The 23,023-nt window shown below is 44.3% G+C and overlaps 1 protein-coding gene across 1 annotated transcript in view; it reads right to left on the reverse strand.

The window, feature by feature from the left end:
• Positions 1-23,023, reverse strand: part of NSF (N-ethylmaleimide sensitive factor, vesicle fusing ATPase) — a 132,580-nt gene continuing 109,557 nt past the window's right edge. Inside the window, exons 9-21 of the mRNA XM_077460152.1 lie at positions 22,116-22,315; positions 21,267-21,432; positions 21,103-21,177; positions 20,829-21,016; positions 14,103-14,198; positions 13,783-13,939; positions 13,555-13,688; positions 4,248-4,314; positions 4,089-4,168; positions 3,864-3,998; positions 2,886-2,999; positions 2,654-2,709; positions 1-1,300 (exon numbers count right to left, since the gene is read on the reverse strand). Of these exons, the coding sequence (XP_077316278.1) occupies positions 1,273-1,300; positions 2,654-2,709; positions 2,886-2,999; positions 3,864-3,998; positions 4,089-4,168; positions 4,248-4,314; positions 13,555-13,688; positions 13,783-13,939; positions 14,103-14,198; positions 20,829-21,016; positions 21,103-21,177; positions 21,267-21,432; positions 22,116-22,315 (1,496 nt within the window). The 3' untranslated portion in view covers positions 1-1,272. The remainder of the gene's footprint in view (positions 1,301-2,653; positions 2,710-2,885; positions 3,000-3,863; positions 3,999-4,088; positions 4,169-4,247; positions 4,315-13,554; positions 13,689-13,782; positions 13,940-14,102; positions 14,199-20,828; positions 21,017-21,102; positions 21,178-21,266; positions 21,433-22,115; positions 22,316-23,023) is intronic.

Here is a 23,023-nt window from a genome sequence, read left to right on the forward strand (position 1 = left end):
TCCGATAAATAGTTTCTTTATTGCAATGATTGTTCAGCAGTAATAACCCACAGAATATTTATTTCCATTTTAAATCCACAATAAAATATACACATACTGTGGGACGGAGGATAAAACATGTGTCTGTAAAGCAGAAAAGAGGGGGAAACAGCCACAGCGTCACATCACAGGACACCAGACGGAGGGGAGACACGGATGGGACAGGGAAGGTGGACTCAGCTATGATAGTGTGGATCTGAGCAGTCTAAAGGGGATAAAGCAACCCGGCACAGCATATTTACACCCACTTGAGCATATTCAGTCCATAGAGACATGCAACTCCCCCAACACCTTTAAGTATGCTTAAACCTGATTCCTGGCAATAATTTAAAAAGTGTACCCATCATCCTTATGTAGTAGGGCAGCCATACTGTTCACTAAGCCTGTCTTTAGACACCGGCTCCCATAACGGCTATTTCAAATCACAGCATATACTGGCTGCCTATGTGATGATGGGCACACTAACACAAATTCTTTAACAAAGACAACACCATATGAGAAAGTAATACCCTTTATCTGTACAAACCGTTTTCAGAGCTGTACAGGTGATCACAGCCATATCCACAGCAGCAGGAACCACAGACAATGATATGCAATTGCTTTGGACATTTTTAAATAAATATTCACAACCAGTGCCACAGATCAACACACCATTCAAGTTTAGAAGCTGTACAATCTGGCCACTTGTTTAGCGATTAAATTGTGTGTGGATAACAACGAGGTAATTCAAAATCAGGGTAATGCCACTGCAGTGACTTTTGGACAGGTTAAGGAACACACATTCCAATACGGCTGCTGCAGCAGGGTCTGTTCTCTGCCATATCAATGATCTGACTGCTACAAGATTAAAGTACAGAACTTCAATTTAACTATGAGAATGGTACAAAATGACTTTACCACCAAAGGCCACCTTGTCCATCTGTCCCACCATATTACACTAAAGAATACAGAGAACGTACCATGGAGAGCTCTGACAAGAGGCTGCTACAACATGGCCGCCTTGTGCATTCATATAACTTAGGAGCAGAATGGATGTACAAAGCTGAGGTGGTGTAAGATTTTGACAAAGTGTTGTCAGATAACATGCATGTCCTGTGTGACACAGTACTAAGGGGACCTGTGGTGTGCTTCAAGGATCCAACCTTCCCAGGAACAGACGGTAAGGGGTGGAATGTTACTGGTTCTGAAGGAAACATCCTCTAGGGCTCGTGCCCACACCAATGAGATGTCCAGTTAAGCGTAGTCACGACGGGGTGGTTCTCTGAAATAACCAAAAACAGTGATTAGAGAGGCCTCTACAAATACAGCCACTGCTAACCCCATCACATGGGGTACGACTGTCAGAATTTCTGATATGCAGATCAGGTTAGTGACTTTGTTAAACCCAGAGGCAGGTGTCATACTGATCCAATGGCTTTAATAGTCTAAAGTCGCTAACCTGATCAGCAGGTCAAGCTGTCAGTTGCATTACATTTGCTGTATACTGATTTCTGGTCTGACTCTGAAAGCACTGAACATTTTTAGGGAGAGTACAGCAATAGCAGACTCCAACATTTTCTCACTACACGTTTCCTTTAAAGAGAATGTCACCTTAAAACACCCCCCGACTTATATAACTCGCCAGTGCTCCCTGTCCACTCCTTCCTCCATTTCAGCCAGTGACCACACCATGCACATTTATGTATTGGGAAGCATGTGACCTCCTCCCCTGTGACACAGCTCAGCGTCTAGCAGCCAATCACTAGACCTGGGTTCTGTCACATGACTTCGGGAGTAGCGTCGGCGTTGCCCTTGGTTGCTGATGCCGTTTAATTTAGTACCAGCTGCAATGAAGGAAGAAGAGAGTGGGGGCGGGTGGCCCTCTGCAGAGACACTGTCACTTTTCCCTACATAGAGAATGGTGGCCGTGCCTGAAGAAAATAGAGAAGGTAAGACACCACAATTCACGGATTCTCTTACCATCCATACAAATAAGATGAATCAAAACAGCAAGTGGAAAAAAAAAAAAAAAAAGTGGTCAGCCAGCTCAGGCTGCAGAGGAAGCTTGGTGTATTATGTACTCAGGTGCTGAATATTTCCACCTTAAACTGGGTAGAGGAAAGTAAAATCCCTCCATGTTTCTGTAGATGCAGTCAGACCCTCTGGACTGTGTCATGATTCCAGCACGGGACATTGCTGCATTCAGCTCCATGACCCTAGAACCAGCATGTGCTACACTCCCCTTTAAATTTGGATAGGAGGTTTGAGATTCTACAGCCGGTCTCTGGCAAGGGGCACTCAGTGGAACTAAATGCACTCTGGAGACCACAGTAAACATCTTCAGTGTTGTGACACATAAGAGCATTTACAGATTCATGCAGGGCTTTAAATAAAACATACAAAACCTCTGATTTTCCATTACTGTCTACTCAGCACTAACTGTGAATGTTAATAAAAAACCAAATGCCTCAACGCTGTGACCAGAGAAAGTTGTGTATGCTGTGCTGTCTGCAGGCCAGCTTCCTCCTCCCTGCACTGAGGGAAAGAGCGCACACATTCTGACACAGACTAAAGTGCAATTATAATTTCACAATGCCCTGTATTTCCATTCACATATCCCATCATGCATACTTACGAAGCTTCTTCTTTTAAGAGGGTAAGAAATTTGCTAACACGATACTCTGGGTCCATCTAAGAAGAACAGACATTATATATTAGAAATAATCTACATTTACTCTAAAAACATTGGCCACTAGATGGCAGTGTCTCATTAACTATGGACAATTGAAACTAACTGCTTTGATGGTAACATTGTGCTGCTCCCTACACCCCCCCCCCCCCCCCCCCCCATATTCCCCCATTCTCACCTGCAAGGACATTTCAATTAACATTAGCAGCTTCTTGATTCCAAGGTAAACTGGTCGTCCCTTCACATGTTGTGCAATGATGGAGCGTTCGTTGTCCTTGAAGCTACCCAGGAGCTGAAATGACCAAAGATAATGATAGATAAAACACCAGCTAATGAAATGAAGAAAAAGCGAGTAGTATAAACAGACAGAAATGTCCCACAGCATTTCTTTCTCTCCACGAGATGCCCTCAGTCTTTTAGATTGAATATCAGTCAGCATTTATTCATCCAACTTCCTCTGAGTCCAGGCAGTCTAGTCTATCATCTTGTAATCTGGGCTCAGAAGATACCTGCATGGTGCTTACATTCCATAGTGTGGTCACCATTCTGTGCAGCTGTAAGGCCCTGGCGTGCGCCCCCGTCTGATACTAGATCCGATATCATATCGCTATAGAAGTCTAATATACAAACATGTAGAAAAGAGCATTTAATTCCTACATTAAACCTGCCTAACCTGCAGCAGAAAGTGACAGCTCCAATCTGCCAGGTTATGTGCAAAACGTGCATTGCTCTGCTATCCAAGCTGGATCAATATGTACCAAATAAAACAGCTCTATGCAAAAGGTGGGACCAATTATCATGGACAATAACGATTGAGCAATAAAGTCTGAGTGGTTACTGAGTGGCTGCTTTACAGTGCTGGGGTCCTGCCACCACAAAAATAAGGCCGTGGTTCCCAACCTGTCAGGACATTCAAAATTCAGTGATAATGGTAGGCTAGGCACCCGGGCCACACAGCTTCATTGTGCAGGCTGGCCAGCTGCCAGCACCCCAATAACCAATTACACCATGAGGCCAGGCCTGGCCTACCACCATTACCGATGTTTTTTTATTTATTTTCATTCCTCTAAATGTCCTGACAGGTTAGCAACCTCTGCCTTATACAAATCTGTCCAGTTGTGTTTTACATATAGCAGACTCCACTGGATATACTGACCTCAAGAGCTTCCATAAGCTGCTCTCCTGTTCTGATATTTGGAACTTGGACGGTTGTACTGAAAGCATCCAACATCTCCATCTCTTGAAGAACATCCTTGCGGCTGGTGGTGCCAATGATTAGTAGTTTACGACCCTGAAGGCAAGAAGATGGTTAGCTCAGCTGTGGCTTGAAGTGAAACAAAGACAATATTACAAGGTAATCATTCCTAAAGTATACTCATACGTGAGGAGGGGCTTTCTTCAAGAGCACAAGCAGAGCCTGCAGCACCAGATTGGAGAAACGGGGACCAATCGGCACATAATCTACAATAAAGGAGCAGTGAATTCAAAAGCTTTCCCTGACATAGCCATTATAAAAAAGAAAGACTTTCAAAATGCTTACCTAGTAGCCTCTCTATATCATCTACAACAACGCAGCTCAGTTGAGACTTGTAAGCATCATCAAATATCTAGGAGGAAAATATCAAAGCACAACAATGAATAGCATGGATAATAGGGAAGTGAAGGAAGGATGATAGATATTAATGGGATATTAACCACTTCCATACTGGCCAAATTCTGGCACTTCGCTCCTACATTTAAAAATCCTTTTTTTTTGCTAGAAGATTACTCAGAACCTCCAAACATTATATATGTTTTTTTTTTTTTTTTTTTTAAACAACGAGTTTATTGGTAGTGAGAATAACAAAGCATTCAAAGTACAATATACATAGGCCATCAAAACAGAGGATGAAGGTCACATTAAAAATACAGTATACTCAATTTGTTTACATTACTGTTTATCATACAGTGTGCAAGCCTACCCGTCATCCCCCCGTTCCTGCACCCAGTGCATCCACCAGAGGGGCAGATGAGGACAACCACACCCAGGGGCTACGCTCTGTACATGTAGGAATCCTTATGTGCTCAATCTATGCAACCTGCCCCCCCCCCCCACCCCGCCATCCAAGCAAGCATCTCTCCCAAGCACCCGGCAGAGTACAACCCAAGGTGATCCTGTGACAGCAGCTGCGCCAAGCGTTATAGTGTGAATTTAGTCTATGCAGGTATCCGGACTGTTGACCCACCGGTCCCAGATCTTGTTGTAGTTGTTAGGGCACCCCCTATGTGCATAGACAACCTTCTTTAAGGGTAATGGTAAATTCACCTCAGTTATCCATGCCCTGACTGTGAGAGGTACAGAGCGCAACCACAACTTGGCAATTAGCTTCCTAGCACTAAACAGGGTCTTTTGTGTAAAGACAGTATGGGATTGATCAGTCGGTGTTTCTGTCAAAAAACCCAACAGACACGTCTTAGGGTCTAATTGTAAGCGGGAGCCCATATGGTCATGTAGGAACTGTATGACACTTAGCCAAAATGCCTGAACATCCGGGCAGGACCAAATTAAGTGGTAAAATGTACATGGGTGACCACCCCACCGCGGGTCCTGAGAGGCTTTATATTTACGGATTCTTGCCGGCGTGAGGTATGATTTGTGTAGAATGTATAATTGAGTTAACCGATCTGATAGCCTAGGAGACATTCATTTAACCTTTGTAAGGACCTCCTCCCAATCCTCAGTCTCCAGCGGGCCTATCTCCTCCTCTCACCTATGCTTTGCTACCTTGGCAATCCTGGTTACTGATCGTGCCCTGAGGAGGTTATATATGGTGGATATCAGTTTAGTGGGATCCTCCCCTAGTATAACGCCTACCAGGGACAATTCTTGGGGGCTTGGTAACCTCCCCGCATACTGAGCCCGAAGGGCATGGACGAGTTGCATATAACGGAAAACCATATGCGAGGGGATCCCAAATTCCCCCTGTAGCATCTGAAAGCTGCGTACACCTAAGGGGGCGATAACCTGATGCAAGTATACTACGCCCCTGGAGGCCCAAAGGCCTATACCTGGTAGCGATTGAAGTTCCCCCAGTTGGGGATTATGCCATAATGGGGTATGTGAGTGCACCCAATCTGCCCCGGTCATTCTCTGTGCAATGTCCCATATGCGCCTGTGTTTGTCAAGTAAAAGGTTGCTGTCCTTCCCTTTCCTACTGTTCTCTCTTCCCCGAAATAGAACCTGAAGGGGGGAGTGAGCATAGCTAGTAGGCCTCCCACAGGTCAATGCTTGATACCTGGGTCCGTCTGACTTATGTAGGTGGTAGAAGTGGGAAAGCTGGGCTGCGATATAGTATGAGTGGAAGTCTGGGAGCGCAGCGCAGCCCCCCCCCCCCCCCCCCCATCGGTAAGATTTTTAAGGGTATTCCAAGCCAATTTGTGCCTTCCCGAGCTAAAAGTATTGAGGATAGTGTCCAGTGTTTTACATTTTTTTAGGGGAATAAGAATTGGTGAGTGCCAAAACTTGTAAAGGAATTTGGGTAATAAAATCGATGCGATTGCCGCCTCGACCTCCTCCCTAGTAATAGGAAGTTCCAACTCTGCAGCCTGGGCCGTGGATAGCTGCAGAAATGGTACATCCTGTAGAAATGCCCGAGTCTCCTGCACAGTAACCTCCACCCGGGAGGTATACAGATCCCCATAGTAGTGCCGAAACATCTCTGCAACGGCTACCGGGTCTGAGATGAGGACATTGTTCTCGTCTAACAGGTATACCACAACTGGCGGCCTGGCATCCTGATGAGCCAGGTACGCCAAGAGCTTGCCCGCCCTCTCTCCCTGTTCAAAGATACGCGGTTTCTAAAAAAGTGTTTGCGCCTGGCTTGCTCAAAGTGCAATTGATCTAGTATGCGTGTTTGGAGTTTAAGCGCCGAGGCGTTAGCCTGCGTGGGGTCTGAAACGAAAGCACACGTTAGCGATTCAAGCTTTTCCGACGCCTGCTGGGCCAGTACTTTAGAGGACCCCTTCAGTCTATTAATCCGCCTAATTAAAGTAGAGCGTGCATGCAATTTGAACGCCTCCCATATTGCCCCCTCCATTGCCGTACCCCTATTAGTGTCAAAGAAGTAGCGCCATTCCCCCATTAGGTCGTCCTGCTCCCCCAGTGCCACCAACCAGAAAGGGTTGGGGTGCCAGGAGCAGGGCCCCATCTGTGGGGCGAGTTGGAGTGTGGCCCAGCAGGGAGCATGATCCGACAAAGATCGAGCATGGTACCCCGCATCCACCAACCGGGGGAGCAGGACGTCCGACACCAAGACATAGTCAATTCGGGACATGGTGGAATGTGTTGCTGAAAAACATGAGAAGGCCAGGGCGTTGGGAAACTTATATCGCCACACGTCAGTTAGGGAGAATTCCTTTAAAGTGCGACCCAGTCTGGATATAGCCGGGATCGTCGGGTCGGGGCCATGGTGCAGTCTGTCCCTACTCGGGTTCAGGGTCATGTTAAAATTCCCGAGCCAGATGGCTGGGGTATTGGGTTGCTGCGCCATGTATGACAGTCTCTCTGTTATCAAGCTAGCGGAATATGGGGGAGGTACATACAGGGCCAAGATAAGATATTGCCTACCATATATAGTACAGTGCATAAAAATGAATCGACCCTGGGGATCCGTCCGCATGGAAACCAAGCTGAAATGCAACATCTCAGCCACAAAGACAGACACGCCCCGAGAATAAGGAGAGTGAGTCGCATGGTATGCCCAGCCAACCCAGGGACGCCGTAGAGCGAGCTGGAGCTGGCCGGTAACATGCGTCTCAGTCAACACTATAATATCCACCCTATAGGATTTAAGGCAGTCAAATATTAGCGTACGTTTGAGTTTGTCCCTAATCCCACAGACGTTCCAGGTCAGAAATTTGTTCCATTATCCAGGGCAAGCGGACCGACCCTCAGGGTACGACCCCCCCCCTCAATCCCCAGATGCATATGTAAGACCCGTCAAGGGATGGTGCAAGCTTTCCATCCCGTGTACCAAAAACTCAAACATATAACCATAAACAAAAACTCTTAACCAACCCCCAACAAACCCCCCCCCCCTCCCCCCACCCAGCCCTCAGCTCACCCAACTTTGCTGGAGCATTCAACCACAAACTTCCAGACAGTCGTTTACTCACCACGCACAGGCGGAGGTTCAACCCCTGTGCAAGCGGTAAACAAGCGGCTGTCCTAGCAAAAGGCGACCACTCGTTGTATTGGTCACAGTGATAGGTCCATTGAGCTTATATGAGTAATAGGGCCCATGACCCCCGCTCTCGGTATACAATAAGAATACTTAGTAAGCGTTCAGTTATAAAACCTAAGGAGGTGGGATCCCCCACTTCAACAGTCCCCCTAAGCCTCGTGGTTTGTGTGTGCAACCAGTTCCACTGGGTAGTAGAGTAGTCAGTGCGGCAAGCCAATGGTCTCAGTTTTTTCCCAGCGGCCCCGTCCAAGTGTGTCCCAAGAGAGCACAGTACATGTGTCCCAAGTAGTATGGGCTCCGGGCCATATAAGTCTGCATGCCAGTTAGTAGTACAGCCCCCAAAGCATCCAGTGGACATGGTCCCAGTAAAGGCCTATACCCTGGATGTCCCAACAGTGGAGGCCCCATCCACAGGAACTGGCTGGTAGATAGAAAGGGGACCTCTCCACCCGGGCAAAAGACAGGATTGTTGCTTACCCCCTTATAGTGCCGGTTTAGTCCTTCTTTAGGCCTGGCAGTTTCTGTCAGTTTTCCTCTGATCCAGCCACGCCGCCGCTTGCACCGCATCTTCAAAAAAGTGTGCTCGATCCTCTCCCATGATACGGAGCCGTGCAGGATATAGCATGGCATACTTCAAGTGATGAACTCTCAGCCGCCGTTTAACCTCCACGAAGCGGGCTCTTTGCTTTTGGACCTCCGCCGAGAAATCCAGAAATACCATCAGACGGCCAGCCTGGAAGGGAATATTCCCCTTCTCCCTATTCAGGCACAGGATGGCGTCTCGGTCCCGAAAGTTCAGCAGCTTGGCAATGAACGTGAGTGGCGGCGCCCCCTCCGACGGGCGCTTGGCGGGCATATATATATATATATGTTTGAATCAACAGGGTCTCGAGGAAGGTAGGTGGATCAGGGCCCCCGGCACCCTCCTGAAGGCCTATGAACCGGAGGTTCGACCTGCGAGCTCTATTTTCCAGGTCCTCCTGCTTTTGGGACAAGACTTGTAGTTGGCGCTGTACCTCCTCGTGGGAGTGCTGGAGCGGGTGGAGCACGTCCTCCGCCTGCCCGATCCTGTCCTCTGCCTCCTTGACGCGGTCCCGGAGTTTGGTAATATCTTGCCTTATAAGGGAGGTGTCCACCATTATCTCCTTGATTTTTGTGGTCAAGGAGGTCTGGCACGATGAAATAGCCTCTAGCACCTTAGCGGTATCACTTGCGGCCTGCTTCCCTGGCTGCTGTGAGGAGGCGCCATCTTGGTCTCCGTCCTTATCCAGCCTCCAGTACTTGTCCAAGGCAGACGGACCTGCAATGTCGACTGAGACATTGCAGGTCCGTGGCCGGGGGTCTGTCACCGACAAGACTGGGTGGTTTACAGGCTCACAGGATAGCTGGCAGGATAAACCGAGAGCGGAGCTCAGCTCACATGCGACCTACACCATTGCCGTCCAGGCCACGCCCCATATATGTTATTTTTTTTAGCAGAGACCCTATAGAACAAAATGGCGATCTTTGCAAGTTTTTAGTTCACACGGTATTTGCGCAGGAATTTTTCAAACACGTTTTGTTTGGGGGGAAAAAACTGTTTCATGAATTTAAAAAAAAAAACAACAGTAAAGTTAGCCCAATTTTTTTGTATAATGTGAAAGATGTTATGCCTAGTTATGCCTAGTAAATAGATACCTAACATGTCAAGCTTTAAAATTGCGCATGCTCGTGGAAGTGTGCCAAACTTTGGTACTTAAAAATCTCCATAGGTGACGTTTAAAACTTTTTTTTCAGGTTACCAGTTCCAAGTTACAGAGGAGGTCTTGGGCTAGAATTGTTACTCTTACTCCAATGCACATGGCGATACCTCACATGTGTGATTTGAACATAGTTTACATATGTGGGTGCAACTTGCGTATGCTTCTGTGCACAAGAGATATATATATATATATATATATATATATATATATATATTTATATATTTATTTATTATTATTATTATTATTATTATTTATATTATATTTATATATATTATTATTATTATATTATTTATTATTTATTTTTTTATTATTGTTTATTTTTACACTTTAAATGATTTGATCCCCCCCAGGTCCTCTTTATGGAGAGATGTGGGTTCTCCAAGATCCTCATCTCTCCTCCAGGCTGGAAAGACCAAGATAAAAAATAAAATAAAAAAATAAATGAACTGTCTCGGCTGGAAAGCCAGCCGAGTCCCCGGCATTGTTTACATCCCAAATTATAACGTCAGACCCAGGCCTCCGATGGTCATAGAGATGACTGGAGACCATCTGGTTCACCAGAAATCCCTATGATCAATGTCCGGCAGCAAATTGTTCTCCAGCTCGCCGATCGCACGAGAGAGCACATTCAGATATCCCCACTCAAAGTCAATGACGTCCTTGGGCTGGAAGTGGTTAAAAGGTATTTTTTTTTAGGTTTAAAAAAAATAACAAACATGTCATACTTACCTGCTCTGTCCAATGGGTTTTCACTGTGCAGCCCCCGATCCTCCTCTACTCAGGCCCAGAAACCCCCCCCGGCACCCCTGAGTGCCATAGATTCTTCAGGAATCCATGCCGATTACTGCTAATGATACCGTTTTCAAAACGAAAATCTTGTATATAGTCCATTATCATCCCCTCCAAGAGCTTACATACTATTGATGTTAGAAGAACTGGTCTGTAATTCCCAGGGAGGTATTTTGGCCCTTTTTTAAATATTGGTGCTACATTGGCTTTTCTCCAATCAGCTGGTACCATTCCAGTCAGTAGACTGTCAGTATAAATTAGAAACAATGGTCTGGAAATTACTTGACTGAGTTCTCTAAGGACCCTCGGGTGCAAGCCATCTGGTTCCGGTGACTTAATCATGTTAAATTTTCCAAGTCTAGTTTTAATTCTGTCCTCTGTTAGCCATGAGGGTGCTTCCTGTGATGTGCCATGAGGATAAACACTGCAGTTTTGGTTACTGAAGCCCCCCCCCCCCCCCCGATTCCCTCGTGAAGGCTGAGAAGAATAAATTCAATACCTTCGCCATCTCCCCATCCTTTGTAACCATATGTCCTCCCTCTTGTACTGTTTATATACTTAAAGAAATTCTTGGGATTTTTTTTAGCTCTCCTCCACCATGTATGTGTGTCTTTTGTGTTTTACCCAATTGCACCCTTACATTTCTTACTGCATTCTTTGTAATGTCTGAATGCTGATGATGATCTTTCAGCCTTTTTTTGAAGGCCTTCTCCTTTGCTTTTATATGCATTTTTACATTGGGAGTTAAGCCACCCAGGACTTTTATTAGCTATTTTAAATTTATTTCCCCAATGGGATGCACTGGCTAATGCCCTTATTGCAAACCCATTTTTCCTCCGTGTTCCTAAGATTTTATCCCAATGAATATCTTCTAGGAAGGTTCATCGTTTAGGGAAGTTTGCTCTTTTGAAATTCAAATGTCTTTGTTTTCCCCTTATGTTTCCTATTAGTGTGATTTATACTGAAGCTAATTGACCTGTGATCTCTGTTTCCTAAATTGCCTCTTATTTCCACTATAAAAGGTCTGTATTGTTGGTAATCAGTAGGTCTAGTAACGCTTTGTTTCTAGTTGGTGCGTCTACCATCTGACCCATGAAATTGTCCTGCAAGACATTTACGAACTGGCAAACCTTAGGCGAATACGCGGTTCCTTCCACCCAGTCTATGTCTGGATCATTAAAATCTCCCAATATCATGACACTTCCCATCCTTGCTGCTAATCCAAATTGTGATAGGAGGTCCGCCTCACCCTCCTCCCTCAGGTTAGGGGGCCTATAGCATACTCCCAGTATTTTCCTTTTAGTTTAATCCCTTTTGAGCTCTACCCATAAGGATTCCACCTCCTCCCTAGCTTCCTCAGTGATGTCTTCTCTCACATTCACTTTTACATTATTCTTGATATACAGGCATACTGTTGCAGAGTACATTAATGGTGACTTAGCATACTGTTAGTGGTCTGAGATAGTGAATAAACACCGGTTATTTTTACGATATTTAAAGTGGTTCTAAAAAAGGTAAAACATTTTTTTACCTGCCGCTGTGAGCAGGACTGAGCCCCCTGCTGTGCGTCAACTGACACATAGCACAGCTAGGGATTTAGCCTGCCTGTCTTCTGCCATAGCAAGCACTTAATGAGGGCAGACACAGAGGAGGAGGAGACAAGATCGCCAGTGGGGGACCCCAGAAGAGAAGGCTGAAGGTTGCTCTGTGCAGTAACCATTGCTCAGAGCAGCTTCCGGACCGCCCCATGCACATATACTACGACAGGGTGACCCTTCAGCATGAAATCACATACCTGTATGTCTTTTTGGTTTCTCGGTCTGGGACACGCATTCACGAGTCCGGCAACCAGCTCCCTCTGTGATTGGACACAGCAGGAGCAAACCAGCGGACCCGATGTTCTCTGGTACCCGGCAATCGTTCCTGAGAGAGGCACAACAGCGGTCTGCTTATGTAAACAAAGCAGATCGCTGTTCTGTCGGAGGGGAAGATGGAGATCCTAGGTTTCTGCTAAGCAGGAACACAAATCTGTCTTCCCCGTCAAAGACCCCCCCACACAGTTAGCAAACACTTCCAGGAAACACATTTAACCCTTTGATCGCCCCTGGTTTTAACCCCTTCCCTGCCAGCATCACTAGTACAGCAACAATGCATTTTGTTTTGTTTTTTTTAGCACCGATCACTGTATTGGTGTCACTGGCCCCCAAAAAGTGTCACCTAGTGTCAGATTTCTCTGCCGTAATGTCGCAGTCCCACAAAAAAGAGAAAAAAAAAGAAAATGCTGATCGCCGCTATTACTAGTAAAAATAAAATAAAAATCCATAAATCTTTCCCATCGTTTTTTGATGCTATAGCTTTTGCGCAAACCAATCAATATACGCTTATTGGGATTTTTTTTTTTTTTACCAAAAATATGTAGCAGAATACATATTGGCCTAAATGGATGAAGAAATTCGATTTTTTTTATTTTTTTATTATTTGGTATGTTTTATAGCAACTAAAAAAAAGGATTTTTTTTTTTCAAAATTGTCGGTCTATATTTGTTAAAAGTGCAAAAAATTCAATTGCCAGAGGTGATCAAATACCACCAAAAGAAAGCTCTATTTGTTGGAAAAAAAACGACATCAATTTTATTTGGGTACGTCGTCGCACGATTGCACAGTTGTTAGTTAAAGCAACGCAGTGCCATATCGCAAAAAAAATGGCCTGGTCATGAAGGGAGGTAAATATTCGGGAGCTGAAGGGGCTAATTTAAAAAAAAAATGCCTTTACAAACATTTTAAAATGTATTTGTACTTCAATGTTCCCCTCGAAGTGTAAGTATAATTTCACTGATGCTCATTCAAATAAACCACAATTGAGGGACCCCAGAATGTAAATTGCTGGACTTGATTATATAGCTGTAAGATAGAAAAGGGAAAACAACAGCCAGGTAAAAGCAACACAGACACACTGCCAGGGAAAGCAGATTCCCACTACATTTTCCTAATGTGGGCTAGCAAAGACAAAGGAACATCTGATTGACTAAGGGCAATGCATTTTTCCCCCTTTTCACTGGTTATTATTCATGAGCCAGATAGAACAGGGCGGATACCTTTTTAATAGCTTGGCACTTAGCGGTCTCAGAGAAGCCAATCATCTTCTCTGGTGAGCAGATCTTGATAAATGGGAAATTGGATTCCTCAGAGATCTTGGCAGCCAGTGCCGTCTTGCCGCTGTGTGGTGGACCTGTCAAGGGACAAACAAGAGTCAGAATAACATTGATTGACATTTCCATACGAGATCATAAACCGCACAGCCAAACGGATTTCAATATACCTACCTTCAAGAAGAACACTAACAAGGGGTGTTCGGTCACTGTTCTTCGTCTGCTGGACAAGCAGTTCCCCATCCTCCAAGACACGGGTCACCGGGTCTCCCCACTTAATGATGCCATTCATAATGTAGCTTGCATAGTCTTCTTGGTTAGTTCCAAAGGCCTAAAAAATTTAAAAAAATAAAAAAGGGTGAGATGCAACAAACTGTGTTACCTGACATATAATAAGAAGAGCAGTATGGAACATCAAGCCAAGAAGGATTAAATTATCTTTAAGACGATCATAGTGGAGGCCCAGTATCTGTGGTAAAAAGAAAACTACTTACAGGCTTTATATCATTCTCCAGAGATGTTAAGAAGTCTACCCTTGTTACTTGCAGGCGTTCTGCCTTCTCCATGTCAACCTCAACTTTGGTGGTGGCCTAAGAAGAGAGGGGACATCTTTAATGAAGTTAGTATCCAAAAAGGTACAAACCGGCTACCTGAGGTCCTTTTCATTACATATGACCACCTGATGGATCAAGTTAATGGGTATTTGTGGTTTCCTTCTGACATCAGCCTGTGAAGAACTTCTGACAGGGATGGAACGCGATGTTGGAATCTAAACAGGTTCTCATTAAGCAATGCACAATTAAACTGACCTCACAATTTTAAATGCTCCTGCACATTAACAGTTAGTTATATTCATAGTAATGTAATAAAAAAGTAAATATGTAATAGTTTAAAAGCATGCAACATAAGCAAGAAGGTAAACAAAAATATACCGTGCGAACAGATGCAGCTTTGGTGAAGGACTTGCATGTCTAAAGGAATGCTAGGGGTGCAACACTTCATATTTGCAACACTAGAACCGATCGTGTGACTACAGATAAAGCAAAAACTGCCACCTAGCAATTATTTTGAATGGTTTCAACAAGTGAACTGGAATGGCCTATTTTGACACCGACAAAACAGGAGCAGGTTAGGATCTACAATCCTTGCACTGTGCTGCATATAACTGATCTATATTCCTATTCTTTCTGTACATGAGAGACTACAACAGGCTGTGGTTAATATCTGGAACAGAGGAGACACAGACAGACCCCTTTTGCCAGCTATTAAAGGTCAAACGAGTGTTTAGACATTCCGGGTGGTGGTTTGATATTGTCAGGTGTTGAAATATTAAGAAGATTATGAGTTTGCAAGAGGCTGGGGCAGCTATCGCCAAACCTTTCCATCCTGGAAGCCCTTTCTAAATGGTAGCATTCAATTCAATCTTACTTGTATAATCACACAAATGTGCAATATGTAAAAAAAAAAAAAAAAATGAAGGAAAAAAAGTATTAGATCCCCTGCTGATTTTATACGATTGCCCACTGACAAAGAAATGATCAGTCTATAATTTTAATAGAAGGGTTATTTTAACAGTGAGAGACAAAACAACAACAAAAATATCCAGAAAAAATGCATTTCAAATAAGTTATAAATTGATTTGCTTTTTAATGAGTGAAATAATTGACCCGTTTGCAAAACATGACTTAGTACTTGGTGGAAAAACACTTGTTGACAATCACAGGAGGTCAGACGTTTCTTGTAGATTGCCACCAGGTTTTGCACACATCTCAGGAGGGATTTTGGTCCCACTCCTCTTTGAAGATCCTCTCCAAGTCATTAAGGTTTCGAGGCTGACGTTTCGTAACTCAAACCTTCAGCTCCCTCTACTTATGTTCTATGGCATTAAGGTCTGGGAACTGGCTAGGCCACTCCAGGACCTTAATGTGCTTCTTCTTGAGCCACTCCTTTGTTGCCTTGGCAGTGTGTTTTGGGTCATTGCCATGCTGGAATACTCATCCACAAACCATTTTCAATACCCTGGCGGAGGAAAGTAGGTCCTCACCCAAGAATTGACGATACATGGCCCTGTCCCTTTGATGCGGTTAGGTTGTCCTGTCCTTTTAGCAGAAAAATGCCCCCAAAGCATAATGTTTCCACCTCCATGTTTGGCAGTGGGGATGGTGTTCTTAGGGTCATTGGCAGCATTCCTCTTTCTCCAAACACGGCGAGTTGAGTGGATGTCAAAGAGGTTGATTATGGTCTTATCTGACCACAACACTTTCATCCAGTTCTCCTTTGAATCATTCATATGTTCATTAATAAACTTCAGACGGGGCCTGTACATGTGCTTTCTTGAGCAGGGGGACATTGAGGGTGCTGCAGGAGTTCAGTTCTTCACGGCGTAGTGTGTTACCAATTGTTTTCTTGTTGACTATGGTCCCAGCTGCCTTGAGATCATAGACATGATTCTTCAATGTAGTTCTGGGCTGATTCCTCACCATTTTCATAATCATTGAAACTCCATGAGGCGAGTCCTTGCATGGAGTCCCAGACCGAGGGAGATCGACAGTTATTTTGTGTTTCTTCCAGTTGTGAATAATCGCACCAACTGTTGTCACCCTCTCACCAAGCTGCTTGGCGATGGTCCGATAGCCCATTTCAGCCTCGTGTAGTTCTACAATCTTTTCTCTGACATCCTTGGACAACTCTTTGGTCTTGGCCATGGTGGAGAGATTGGAATTTGATTGATTGCTTCTGTGGGCAGATATCTTATACAGGTAACAAGCTGCAATTAGGAGCACTCCCTTTGGCTCCTGCAGACTCTTTCTACAGCTCACTACCCATACTTTTGTATGGGTTTTCTGTTGGAGAATAGCAGGAAGTGTCAGTGGAGTACAAGTGTACCAATTACCACACTCATAATAAATTAAGAGCAAATCCATCTGCAACCATGGCAGATGGACTGTGAAAGAAAGATGCAGCTGTGTGGGCGGAGCCCTCCGAACTGCTGAACCAATTTTTAATGCGACAGCGGCTGCAGGGAAGAACAACCTCCATGCTGCGCACTGTCACATGGAAAGGGCTCTGGAACATGGAACATGTCTCTATAGCTGAACCCAGCTAAAACTTTGCATGATTTAGTAAATCTTCCCCCCCCCCCCCCCAACTTTGCACTGGGGGGATATTTACCAAAACCGTAAAGTACAAAATCTGGTGCAGCTCTGCATAGAAACCAATCAGCTTCCAGGTTTTTTTGTGAACGTTTAATTGAACAAGTTGAAGTTAGAAGCGGATTAGCTAACATGTACAGCTGCGCCAGATTCTGAGTGCTCCATGTTTTTTTTACGTTGAAACTAATTTTTATTGAACAATAATAAAATATACATATATAAAACATTTGTGACAAATGTCTAGCATGTTATACAGTATCATAGTCAATTATCACGCAAAGACATCCCTTGATGTTACAGACATACACGAGACAGTTTTTGCCACTTTGTTATGTCAGGTTATACAACTGTCAAGGTGTATTATGTTTTATGGGCTCTTCTCTCAGTTTCACCACATGAAGCTAGTGGAGACACTGGAGGTTCATAATGTATTACAGGGATATGCAATTAGTGGACCTCCAGCTGTTTCAAAACTACTAGTCCCATCATGCCTCTGGGTGTCATGCTTGTGGCTGTCAGAGTCTTGCTATGCCTCATGGGACTTATAGTTCTGCAACAGCTGGAGGTCCGCTAATTGCATATCCCTGGTGTATTGGCTCCCTGTTCAACGCAGGTTTTGGGGTCTGTAGCCACCTATGCCAGATCTTATTGTACTTTGAGGGACATCCTCTATTGGGAGTATATGAGTTTCTTATAGGGCAGATTATTATTGACTTCTACTATCCAGTTAGTGAGCTCCGGTGGGCCTCATCCATAGCCTGGATATGACTTTTCTTGCAGAAAAGAATGTTTAGTTTAAGAAGATTTGAGTGAATTTATCCAAATCTGGTTCTGGGAAAATGCCCAAAAGGCACGGCTTGGGGTGTAGTGTTAGGGGGGAACCCATGGTGTCATGTAGGAACTGCACTACTTGTGTCCAGAATTCCTGAATCTTTGGGCAATGCCATAGTAGGCAATAGAATGTGCCCGTGTCTTGATGGCACATTGGGAAATTAGTGGATTGACCTTGTTTAAATCGAGAAATTCTTAGTGGTGTAAGATATGATCGACCCAGTATAAAGATCTGAGTCAAGCGATCAGAGAGTCTGGGTGAAACTAGTTTGCAGGTATCTAAGGCTTGGCTTCACTCCACTCCATACTCTGTGGGTTCCACCTTCCCTTCCCATATATTCTTCAATGTATAGGCTGATGTGGATGATGTGGGGGAGTGACAACATATTATAAAAGTGAGAGATCAGTTTTTTGGGGTCAGGGCTTTTTATTGCTTCCATTAAGGGGTTATTGTCTAGAGAGAAATTGTCCGAAGGGAATTGTGTTGAATAGCATGGCAAATTTGTAGGTATCTGAAAAACATTTGATTTGGTAGCATAAACTCGAATTTCAACCTGTCAAAAGTCTTTAATTCCCCATTTTGTGTAATGTGAGACAAATAGAATATTTCCCTGGAGCTTCACAGTTCGGGGTCTGGGATCAAGTAGAATTCTGGGAGGGCTGTATTATGCCACTGGAAGTGAAGTCATGGACTTGTGGTAGTTTGAGCTTGTCTGATACAATATCCCATACCCGTCCGTATTGGTATAGCAGGGATTTGCGGTCACCCGCCCTCTCGGCCCCTTTTGTTCCTCCCGTTAATGCAACAAAGGGATCCAGGGTTAAACGTGACCACTTAGGACACAAGGAGATTGGAAACCTATGTCTGTCAACCTTGTCTATGTGGAATAGTTGCGACATTTAAGTGGCTAGATAGTATGTGTTAAAGTCCGGTAAGGCCGTTCCAGCAAGGTCTGTAGGATTTTGGTGAGTGCCATATCATATATAATATTTTGGGCAATAGTACCATTTTCACAAGATTTATTTCGGCCCATCACTCCCAGTGGGAGCTGGGTCCATATTTGAGTTTTCTGCTTAGGTATTTCAAAGAGTGGCATTATATTAAGACGTAGTCAGCCAGGTTTCGAGTGGTCTGTATTCCTAAGTTCGGTGATGGAAAGCTGTCTAAAGGGAGTATCTGAGATTTATCCCAGTTAATCCGGAGACCGGAGAAGGTACCAAAACATTATATCAAGGCCAGGGCTGTTGGCAGGGTATTATCTCTAGTCATCTAGGTAGAGCAGGGTGTCATCTGCATAGGTGCTGATCTTTTTTGTAACCGGCCCCTTACCGAGTCCTACTATGTCAGGGTGTGCACGTATGGCAAACGACAGTGGCTCTGCTGCCAGTGCGTATAGCAATGGCGATAGAGGTGTACTTCTCAGAGGACCACCGGTTGGCCAGTACCCTAGCAACTGGAAAGTGATACAGCAGTTGAACCCATTTTATAAATCTAGGGCCTAGTCCAAATTTTCCCAGGCAGGTCCATAGATACCACTCTAAGTGTCTGGCAAACTGTGCCTAAATGCCTGTTACCATTTTACTCTTGTGAGCATTCATTTCCATTTGTGAAATTAAACTTGCTGTCATACTGCACTTAGAGTGGCGCCTGTGTTTTATTCTCAGCTGTTCCAGAAGACCCTTCTTATCTTCCGCTGGGCTGCCTTCAAGTTGCTTTTATATGGACTTTATGGACTTTTATACAAGTCCATTTTTTAAGAATTCATCTCAACTATTCCCTTCCCCTATGAGCAATTAGGTTGGTGGGTCCACATTGAGTTTGGTGCAAGTGCAACTTATTTCCTATGTAGGTCCATATATACCGCCTCTTGACCGAGTGGAACGCGCAATCACCCTGGACCCGGGGTTGTCATGAGAAGTCCAAAGATTTATAAACAATCTTCTAAGATTGAAAGAAGTATTCCTGCCTGGCATAAAGCCCGACTGATCTTTGTGCACCAGTGATAAAATGACATTAAGGCAGATGGCAAGGACTTTTGCAGGAATCTTGACATCCACCTGGAGTAAAGAATTAGGGCGATATGATTCTGAGAGGCTCGGATCCTTGCCAGGCTTGGGGATTAATACAATTAATGCTTCCCTCATCGAGGTGGGTACATTTGAGTCTTCATATATGGAGTTGTATAGCGAGAGAAGTTTTAAAACAAGAACGTGTATGTGAAGTAGAATTCTACAGGTAAGCCATTTGATCTCTGTGCCTTTGATCTGCTATGGCTCCAGCGATCTCTTTCGTCGTCAATGGTGCCTTCAATTCCCCAACTTGTTCCTCGGTTAGTTGATGAATTTGTAGCTCAGAAAGGAATGATTCCATTGTGGAGGTGTCATTCAAAACTGAGGTTGTGTATAGTGTTGCGAAGTAGTCCCTAAACATTGTCGTCACCTGGCTAGGTTCTTTTACCAGTTAATTCCCAGGAGAGAGGAGTGAGGGGTGGTCTTGAGTGCTATAGTTTTAGTAAATCTCCCCCATTGTTTAATGTGATTATAATCTACTTTGCAGATTATTTTTGTTGAAGCCATGATGCATGCCTATGAGGGTTCACATTTATCTGGTCATGATATAGATAAAAGCAGAAGCCACCTGGACATGAAATGTCTTCACCAGTACAGAAAGTGACTAACTACCCAGTGGATGCAAGTCCTAATTATGATTAAGCACTCAAAGATGACACCAATGACCTTTACGAAAACCACTTTTGTGCTTCCCTCTGATCTTGGCTTAGTAAGCGCTTGAGTTTAGGGCTAAGCCCTGCTAGCAAAGCATAGGCACACCATTCCCCCCCCATTTAATGAGAGCTTTAATTGGCTACTGATGCACTTGTCAGTCAGGGAGTTGGGCTATGTATGGCTAAGCTACAAGATGAAGCTGTTGAGACCAAACAGTCACACCAGGATACCCAGAACACAGAGGGTAGGGCTTTGTGGCTAACAAAGGTACACCTTATCATAAAGTAAAACATTTTCATGAGAAGGCTCTGTATAAAGCAGCTACTGTCCAATTCACAGACCACATAACTCAGGGAACAGGCAGCTGGCAGCGGTATTTGAACTCAGTTTGTACAAAGTTAGGCAACCCCTCAAAATAACTGCTTTCATTATTCATGGACCAAGAGCTACATTAGATTGGTAGGTATGGCTAAATACACACATCTTTAAAAAAAGCCAAAGAGCAGGTCTCACCTTGATATGTCGGTTCATGGCTGTGGACTGTGCTGCCCTCACCAGTCCCTCCAGCTCAGCTCCACTGAAGTTTTTGGTCTCCGTGGCCAACTCGGGAATTTCCACATCACTAGCTAGTAGTTTGTGTTCTCTCATGCGAGCAGTGTGGATATGGAGGATCTGGAGGCGACCTTTCTCATCAGGCAAGCCTTGAGAAGCCCAGATAACACAGACATGTCAAAGGGAGGAACAGAGGAGTGATGCAGTCCCTAATAAAAAAAAAAGTCACACTCACCAATCTCCATTTTGACCTCCAATCTGCCAGGTCTCAGAAGAGCATCATCTATCAGGTCTGGCCTGTTGGTCATTCCTGTACAAGACACACAGAGGAAGGAGGACAGTGATAAGACCCCAGCACCCACGCAGTGAGAAGCCACCTTCTACCAGCTAAAGTCTTACCTATAACTAGGATGTTATTAAGTTGCTCCACACCATCTATCTTAGACAGCAACTGGTTGACCACAGTGTCATGGACACCAGTGCTGCCCGCCATGCTGCCTCTCTGCTTACATATGGCATCTATTTCATCAAAGATGATAATGTGCAGCCCACTGTTGGCACCAAGCTGTAGGCAAAACAATTATGTTTATTAATGACGTAGGGTGCAATCCATGATTTAGTCAAGAGTAAGGTTAACAAGCGTCACCTCTAGAGCAAATTGCCATTATATGTTATGCTGCAATTCAGTTGCTGGTTTTAATCCTGCTTAAAGAGTCAGTCCATTTGAAATGGATATTTCAGCATTTGTAAAAGGAGTACTGGAGAGTTAAACCACCTGGCAGTATCTTCCAACTCAAGGATTCTACTAGTGAGATCTCTGTACTGATTTCCGGAATCTTCACCCTTGCTATGCCCATTATGAGGGCCACCCACTTTACCTACTGGATTGTTTAATTCATGTTAAAGGGGAAGAGATGGAGCTGGAACACACAAAGTGAATGGTGTGGGGTGGGGGTGGTACACACCTAAAGCACCCATCTGGACACGAATGGAGTCGTAACTTATGAAGTAAAGTCTTGCTTTTGAAGTGTTCAAGACACATAAGCCAGGGCCCGTTCAACCTATAAAACTCTTTAGCGTGAGGGAGATATGTCATTACAGCCAATCAAAATAGCCGAACCTGGAAGACCTGGTGAAGATGGCAGCTGTGCATACATTCACTCACATTATAAAAAGGAGCAAATAAGAGAAGTTCATTGTAGGACTATTTCATTTTAATGAGCATTGGCCAATGAGAAATGCACTCACCCTCCGCTGTTCCTCCTCGGCGTCAGCAAACAGCTTACGAATGTTAGCTTCAGATTCCCCAACGTACTTGTTTAGAATTTCAGGACCGTTGACTACTTTAGGCTCACGGGCGTTTAGCATTTTACCAATTTGTCGAGCCATGAGGGTCTTACCACAACCAGGAGGACCAAAGAGAAGGATGCCTTTCACATGCTTGCACCCTGCAGGACAAAGCATAAAACCAGACTACATTAAACACAAATGGAAAACAGTCTTCAGTTAGGTTTTATTGTACTCGTTATCCTCATTGGAGAAGCATTTGCCTCATTTCCTGTCCCGACAACACCAAGACAATAAATTGTGCCACAAATGTGTGGTGCAGGTGCCACTAGGACAGGACTCAATAGCCATTCTAATCCTCTCCCTGCCATTAAGACAGGAAGAAACCTCCTTAATGGGGACAAGCAAAATGTTGCTAGTGTTCTTTTAAATCAATAATAAAAAAAATATAATAATTCAATATTTAAAAGCATTATTATGGAATTATTATTACGGGTTATACCAGTGTTTCTCAACTCCAGTCCTCAAGGCGCCCCAACAGGTCATGTTTTCAGGATTTCCCTCAGATGAAACGGCTGTAGTAATTACTAAGGCAGTTAAACTGATCAAATCACCTGTGAAAAATAATGGAAAGCCTGAAAACACGACCTGTTGGAGCGCCTTGAGGACTGGAGTTGAGAAACACTGGGTTATACTCACCTGCTCTGTGCAGTGGTGTTGCACAGAGCTGCCCTGAACCTCCTCTGCTGGGGTCCCATACCGATTCTCAGGATTTGATTGACAATTACTCCTGATACTACCTCTTAGTCATGTGAGGAGAAAAGTGATGCTGCTCTTGGGCATATCGCTGAATTTAAAGCGGAACAAAG

This window comes from Lithobates pipiens, unplaced genomic scaffold (assembly GCF_037356315.1).
Source record: "Lithobates pipiens isolate NorthernLeopardFrog02 unplaced genomic scaffold, aLitPip1_a1.2 Scaffold_28, whole genome shotgun sequence".
NCBI lineage: Eukaryota > Metazoa > Chordata > Amphibia > Anura > Ranidae > Lithobates > Lithobates pipiens.